Source organism: Haliotis cracherodii, unplaced genomic scaffold, assembly GCF_022045235.1.
Source record: "Haliotis cracherodii isolate W230 unplaced genomic scaffold, xgHalCrac1.p SCAF_13, whole genome shotgun sequence".
NCBI lineage: Eukaryota > Metazoa > Mollusca > Gastropoda > Lepetellida > Haliotidae > Haliotis > Haliotis cracherodii.
Genome location: NW_027266268.1, coordinates 12,342,749 through 12,351,376, shown reverse-complemented (window position 1 = coordinate 12,351,376; position 8,628 = coordinate 12,342,749). Strand labels below are relative to the sequence as shown.

Genomic DNA, 8,628 nt, shown 5'->3' with positions numbered 1-8,628 from the left:
ATGGCGTCCTTGGAGAATAAGGTTATCGTCATCACAGGTGAGATATAGACTTCGAGAGTACATATTTGAATATAATAACAAATCCTAAATGTTTGACAGTGCCCAAACAAACAAACAAACACTTAAAAGTCAACTTGAAATATTGTTACAGAATAAAATGAATAAACTAAATAGTATAGATACATTCATTCAGTCCCACGTAGGACTTACTATCTGACGAAAGCACATTGGGCGATCTGCCCCAGGGACGTTTTGCACTCACTGACCCCGAGCACGGAGGCATGACAATCTAAATGACGTCACGCTAAAAATAGCTTACCAGCGTAGTACATTATAGAAGAAGAAGAAGAAGAATAATAAGAAGAAATGTTTATTTAAGTGTCACATATTGTACATAAAACACATTTTAAACAAAAGCATGTTGCCATTAAAAGTACAATATCCAGCCTCTAGGGCTCATGAGACACTCTAAAAGCATTTAAAACATATAACATTATTAAATATAAAACACAAAATAAAAATATAATATACAATGTTAAGACTAGAAGAGATGCACTCTCCTTCTATACATGCTGTATAATGTGTTTGCTAAAAGCGGCTGTAAAATCACTTCTTGCATCAAATAAGATAATTGCTGAATGCTATTAAAATAATAAAAGTCTTGATTTAATTCAGCTGCCTTGTGTAGTAGTTGATATCTCAGGTCACTGTATACAAAACAATCTATTAAAAAGTGTGATTCATCATCTAACATAATTATTTTTTTCTGCACAAAATTTACATATTCTTTCATTTAAAGGAATAGGTGGCTTGGAATAGCGGCCTTTTTCGACTAATAGAGGGAGGTTACCACACCTAAACTTAGATAAAACACTTCGATAATCCCTTCGCTTCACACATTTCACATAGTGGCTCACATTCACATCAAATTTGAAAAGTCTGAAAGTCCTTAGCTTGTTACCATTTGGTTTGTTCTCATCATCCCACACTTGTTTACACCATGATTCACTATCTTTCTCTTTCAAGATATCCTTCAGTAAGTTCACTTTTTTTCTTGTTATTGTCACTGTCACTGATAATCCCATCCACATTTAAGTCTCGTATCAGCATTTCAGTTCTTTTATCAAGAGATTTACTTTGATACATTGCCCATTTATGAATAATATTTGGAATTCTGCTATCTGGCATTGATTCACATCTGAAGAATTGTCTAAAGAATTCTATCTTTTGATCCACATCACTTCATGACCATCCCATATCGCTGCGAATCGCCAAGTTAGATGCATTTTGACCGGTTCCTAGAAAAAATCTACAAGCTTTGTTTTGGATGACTTGCACCTCCCTGTATTTGTTAATCCCCCATATACCAGCTCCATAGAACAAAACAGGCTTGATGAGGGTATTGTACAACTTGGTATACACTTCATAGGACATCCTACCACAACTTCTAAATTTAGTGTACAATGCAGATAGTGCTCTACTGGCAGATTTACAAAGTTCTTTTACAGTCTTATGCATGTCCATATATTGATTCAACCAGATGCCCAGGTATCTATAGCTCTCTGTATATGGTACAACATTTAAGCCACATTTAAACTGGTAATCTGAAATGATTGTAGACTTGGGTCTGAAATGCACAACTTGTGTTTTCTCACAGTTTATTTCTAACCTCCACTTTCTGCACCATTCACTGAGTATACATAGCATTTTCTGTAGAGAATCTTCATCCGATGCGATTAATGCTAGGTCATCCGCATAAAGGAGAACAGATAACTTATAGTTCTCTATTTCGATTCCACATTGTAAACCTTTCAATTCCTCAGCAAGATCATTAATGTAAATAGAAAATAAAGTTGGGGATAATTTAAAGCCTTGTTTAACACCATACTTCACATCAAATGGATCTGTATACAAGTCATTTAATTTAACTGTGCATTGCACATTGTTGTAGAGTGACTGTATGCATTGAAGAATTTTTCCTTTTATACCACATTTCATAAGCTTGAACCATAAGCATTGCCTGTCAACTGAGTCAAATGCCTTCTTTATGTCAACAAAACACACAAATGTTGACTTTTTAGTGGACTTTTTCACATTGATGATGTTGTAAAGTGCATTAACATGATCTATGCAAGTGCGATTCTGTCCGAATCCATTCTGCTCTTCTACTAATGTATTATCATCTTCTAACCAGGATTGAATCCTCCTATTTAGGATGTCTGTGTATACCTTACATGGAATAGATAACAGAGTTATTCCTCTATAGCTAAGTGGGTCAAGTGGATCACTATTTGACTTTGGAATAGGATTTATGATTCCTTTATTCCATTCATTAGGTGCAACTGAATTCTCAAAACAAAAGTGTATTAATTTGTGGAGTAGCTTAATACAGTGATTATTTTGTAGGACTTCAGCAGGAATATTATCCAAACCAGCAGCTTTACCTTTCTTGAGATGATTAACAGCTATCTCAACCTCACTGAATGAAATAGGTTTATTTAAACTTGAGATATCTCTGTCTTCTTCTGTTTTCTTCAATTGAGCTAATTCTTCTATTATATTTTGATAAAATTCACCATCAAACAGTTGACTGCTCTTTTCTTCATTAGCAGAAAACAATGAATGATATGAGTCTCTCCAGTGTTGTGATACAGTGTCTGCATCAGATGTGATTTCTTCATTGTCTAACTTCATCTTCATGGGAATTTGTTTCTTCCTATCATTTGATAATCATTACAGGTTGTGTTGCAATCGGGGGAAAACCCTGGCTAAAGATAGACCAACGGTTATACATTCAAACATCGGTATAATTAAAACTATACAATAGCTTGTATGAAATTGCTTTAAAATAGAAAGGGTACGATGTAGTTAGTCCTGTTATGTTTACAGAATTTGTAAAAATAAATAGAACCTGGTGTTACTACGAACACGGTGTTGAACTAGGTCACTGCATTATCCACTGAAGGCAGTCAGTAGCGTAAACAAACCTTTGAGGAAGGCAGTCCTCTGTATCCACGAGTTAACATACGAGAACACACAAGCACGTTTGTTATTGAACGTAACCCAGCCTCGTCTCAGTAGTTATGAATGGCTATGTAGTTGATAAATATTATAGCTCTAATTACATTTTTCAGGCTTCATTTCTCATGTAACCATGTCAGCTGATGGATGGAAAGCATACTTGTCTGGTATTTATTTAAATACCAAACATCAAACAAAGGAAGGTAAATTTGATATTAGTTTACATCACATAAAGAAGTGGCTAGCTTCTCAAGACGTTTATTCACTTCAGCGACCCTTAAGATACAAGTCCAAGCGGAACAGAGTGGTGGCTTCAGGCCTCAATGCTCGATGGGATATCGACTTAGCTGGTGTATCTAACATAGCCTCGGAAAATGACGGTGTGAAATACCTCCTATTGGGGCAGAACGCCCAATGTGCTTTCATCAGATAGTAAGTCCTGCGTAGGAGATACAAAGTCCTACGTAGGAGATACTTAGACAAAAAAATAATTCAACGTGGGCCTACAACGCTTCCGTAGTCATCGGCTACCTCACATCAGCACGTATTATAATGTGGTATTGAACTCGCCAATAGAACTCGTATCCGCACATATCCAGCGTACTACTTGTCGGGGACCGCCGTCATATAGCTGTAATATTGCTGAGTGCGGCGTTAAACAACAAACAAACGAACCCGCTACCCCTTTCTTCACAATGGTACGCGCCAGTGGACGGACCTCATACACAGTCATACGGGGCTAATTGTCAGGTCATAATTCAACTTAAAGCTGGGTGCCTCTGCATCCTGGTGAAGATTCCTGACCTTCACCAACCCATGCTTGTAAGAGGCGACTAACGGGATCGGGTGGTCAGACTCGCTGACTTAGTTAATGCATGCTGTCGTGTCCCAATTATGTAGATCGATGTTCATGATGTCAATCACTGGTTCAGATTTGTACAGACCAGCGTCATATAGCTAGAATAGTGCTGAGCGCGATAACGAACAAACACATGTCTCTGCAACAATTAGGGCTTTACCACACCATATAATGAATGAACGATATTAATGACAGCAGCGTTAAACACAACTCTTTCACACACTCCTCTCGGCTCGGTGAAACAGAAATGTATATATATTCTCTCACTTATTCGATTGCAAGGCTCCAGCTCCGGTATCGGAGCCCAGACCGCCCTCCATCTGGCCCAGTACAAGCCTAGACTGGTTCTGGTGGCTCGCCGTCAAGAGTTGCTGGAGAAGGTGGCGGAGCATGCGCAGTGCAGGGAGAAGGGGCTGCCTAAAGACAAGGTATCCATGCATAAACTTGGTTAGATATTTAATCAGGAACGAAGATGGTTTAATCTTTTTTATTAATAATATATTTAAGATCGTTTCAAATGCGGGAAGAACGGTCTGCCACGTGACATGGGCCCACTTGCATAAAGCGATCCTCAATGATCTTAACTCACTTAGGGTTAAGATATCGATAATCTAAATCTAAATCTAAACTGACTCCGAGCCGACCAGTCCTTGTTTTAGCCCCTTAATGCCGAGCGCCAGACAGGGTAACAACAAGTACTAGTCGGCTCGGAGTCACTATATACTGTGTCTGAGTGGGGTATTCATGTTAAACTGCGGCATGGTATCTCAGTGAGCTAGCACTATAAACCGGCATCAATCTGGACAAGCACACACACACACACACACACACACACACACACACACACACACACACACACACACACACACACGTGCATGCACACACACACGTGTATGCACGTCGCTATATAAGTGCAATAATCTTGGATGCGACGTTAAACCCCATTTCACCTCACCTCACCTCATGACAATGTGTGCAGCCCATTTCCGGTGTCCCCCGCCGTGATATTGCTGGAATATTGCTAAAAGCGGCGTAAAACCATACTCACTCACTCACTTTAAGCTCGGGCACGGGTGGCCCAGTCGTCTAACGCACCGCAATATGTTGTGCAGAGTTGTATCCCTTGGGCAAGCGAGAAACGTATGATCGTGGTTCGAATCCCGGCTCATTCACTCAAATCACAAGATCGAAAGTAAGCATGTATCTTTATCTTTGTTTTCTCTATTATTTGATGAACAAAAGCGCTAATAGTGCTTTGTGCCACGGTCACCTTCATGAGGACGACCTGTTGGAGTATGACTCACGTCTTTGGGGCACGATGTCATACAGGTTCCATACTGTAACCACAAGCTAATCCATCAACAAACAATACCCACGTGAGATTAGATGCAGTGCAACTTAAAACTATACTAAACATCAAAAGTTCCTTTCATGATCTGTCATGTTTGGTGATCATTTGTGTCAAATGACGTGGTGACCACAGCGCTGTCATATGACCTGACGACAGTACTGTCAAATGACAGAGTGATCACAGTACTGTCAAATGTCATAGTGATCACAGTACTGTCAAATGTCATAGTGACCACAGTACTGTCAAATGTCATAGTGACCACAGTACTGTCAAATGTCATAGTGACCACAGTACTATCACATATCAGTGATCACAGTACTCCCCAAATGTCATAGTGACCTCAGTACTGTCAAATGTCATAGTGATCACAGTCCTGTCAAATGTCATAGTGACCACAGTATTGACAAATGACACAATGAACAAAGTACTGTCAAATGTTACAGTGACCACAGCCTGAACCTACTTTCAGAAACACACCTTTCAACAATGTATTTATTGTGTATTCTATTAAATAATCGGTCCCTAAAGCCTACTTCAAATGTTGGTTGCAGAGATGGCACCACATGGAGTGAGTGTTAACACAGTCAGGCACGTGCATCTTCTTTCCTGTGTAAAGTGTCTAATTGGCAGTATTTGATATACTGTTTGATCGATGAGAAAAATAGTCAGTTAAAAGAAAACAAAACGTTAAAAACTATCATATAGAGAAATCATTTTTTCTGTTGCCTGAACAGGCCTGGGATGATCCTTACCGACACCTACGCCAGCGTCCCTGGTAGATCGGAGATGGTAGGTGCAGTGAGTGAGTGGATTGTGGAATGTGGAGGACTGAAGGTGAAAGGTGGAGGGTTGGTGAATGGGGTTGGAGTGTGGACGGCAAGAGTGAGAGGGTTTGTTTGAAAGGAGAAGTTGGGTGAAGAGTGCCCGAAACTAACAAACGGGAGAAGCATTTTAGGAATCAGTTAAACACCAGTTGCTACATGACTAGTTGAAAGACACTATTACCTTGTCCTTTGGGTCACGACATACTAGTCATTCGAAAAGGAAGAAAATGCTCATGCCTCAAATTAAAAAGCTTCACAACATAAAAGACTTTTGTACCGTGTCATGAGACGCTCCAATCGAAATACGTAGCTGCACCTAGAAGGAAGATGTCACTTTAGACATTTTGCCTTGATTTTCACGTAATAACTTGGTGTAAGTAGTCATACGTCTGTATTCCACGCGTCCATATTTAACACGCATTTATACAACACGTTCACATTCCATATGCCCATATCCCACACATCCATATTCAACACGTCCATATACCACACGTCTATATTCCACATGTCCATATCCCACAGGTCCATATTCAACACAGCTATATTAAACACGTCCAAATTTTACACATACATATATCACACGTCCATATACCACACGTCTATATTCCACATGTCCATATCCCACACGTCTATATTCCACATGTCCATATGTCTCACGTCCATATACCACACGTCTATATTCCACATGTCCATATATCACACGTCCATATACCACACGTCTATATTCCACATGTTCATATATCACACGTCCATATCCCACACGTCTTTATTCCACATGTCTATATTCCACACGTCAATATTCAACACGCTCATATTAAACACGTCCACATTTTGCACATACATATATCACACATCCATATACCACACATCCATATGCCACACGGCCATATTCTTCACGCCCATATACCACACGTCCATATACTACACGTCAATTTGCCACACGTCAATATACCACACGTCCATACTCCACACGTCCATACTCCACACGTCCATATTCCACACGCCCATACTCCACACGTCCATACTCCACACGTCCATATTCCACACGTTCATACTCCACACGTCCATACTCCACACGTCCATATTCCACACGTCCATATTCCACACGTCCACATTCCACACGTCCACATTCCACGCCATCATATTTCAGTTGACTGCTATTGGAAAAGCAAGTCAGCCCCTGAAAGGCATCGGCGAGAACATGGACATTGCCAAGGTGATCCAGTTCCTGGCCAGTGACGACTCCGCCTTCGTAACAGGAGAGAGCATCCACGTCGACGGTGGCCGCCATCTCATGGGCGCTTCAGCAACAGCAAAAAAGGATATGAAATCTTAGCCATGGCTATCACACCTGCTTTTGAAGACCATACATTGGCCAAGAGGTCAGGACAGGATAATCATCCAGAGTTATATATACAACAGAATGGTCTTTAGGGAGTCGTTAAACAATAATTCTGTCAAAGGTCCACAAAAAAGGAAGTTATGTTTGGTAATAAATATTTCTAGGTAAATCTTTTGTTTTCATTTTATCATATTCCTAGATCGTGAATTCGAACTAAGAGAGTAGTCAGCTCTACGTCCACGTCTGACAAGGACATCTTGCAAGTGACGTCATTCGAACATAGATAAGTGCAACAAGCCTGTTTGGGTTTGTCTTTTGTTTTACACCGCAATCAACAGTGTTTCAGCAATATGGTGGCGGTCTGTGTCATTGAGAATGGGCCAGATAATCCAGTGATATGAGTAACGGTCCACGATGTCGGAATACGAGGACACCCTATCAACCGTATCACTGGGTCCTCACCACCAGACAAAAGTATAACGATTGAGTGAGTGAGTATGGTTTTTACGCCGCTTTTAGCAATGTTCCAGCAATATGACGGCGTGAGACACCAGAAAAGGACCCCACATATTGTACCCATGAGGGGAATCGTACCCAGGTCCTCGGCTTGACGAGCAAACGCTTTAACTGCTATGCTAACCCACCACCTCAACGGTATGTAGGTCAATTTGAGAATAATATTGATTATTAGCCATGTTGTCTACATTACACAAAACGTGTTTACAACACGTTTACAACTTCGGTGAAAGCCACGAATACGGGTATGGTGCTGGTATGGCGAATCCACAATCATAATTTTATGGTGCGTCCAAGGGACGCAACTCTGCACAGCGAATCGCGGCGCCTGTGACGACAGGGCCACCCGTGCCCCCAGGTCATGGTAGAGTCTCCATATTCAAAATACTTATGTGTGCTATTGTTGAACAGAAAAAAATGACTTTCATTCAAACTTCATTGGTGAAGGATATTAAATAATGGTTTGTCTTATACTTCATTTTAATGACTCACGCATTCACTTACCCGTCATGGGCAATTATTTTTACCAGAATTTGTATCGCTCGTTGGTAAAATTTAAAAACAAATAGGCAACTAATACCCGTAGCAACTTACACTTTTGATAAGAAATGGCGTGCCAGAGTTAAAAATACATATCTTTGTCTATGATAATAACAGTGTCAAGGACCTAATCATTAATATAGGTATGCGCAAAGGAGAAATACTAGAAGCTCTT

At 40.2% G+C, this 8,628-nt stretch overlaps 1 protein-coding gene across 1 annotated transcript; it reads left to right on the top strand.

Annotated features, from left to right (window-relative positions):
- LOC139459473 (hydroxysteroid 11-beta-dehydrogenase 1-like protein) lies at positions 1–7,391 on the top strand. The gene is made up of 3 exons (XM_071240914.1): positions 1–37; positions 4,163–4,308; positions 7,206–7,391. The coding sequence occupies exons 1-3, from the start codon at positions 1–3 to the stop codon at positions 7,389–7,391; spliced, it is 369 nt and encodes a 122-aa protein (XP_071097015.1).
- The last annotated feature ends 1,237 nt before the right edge of the window (positions 7,392–8,628 follow it).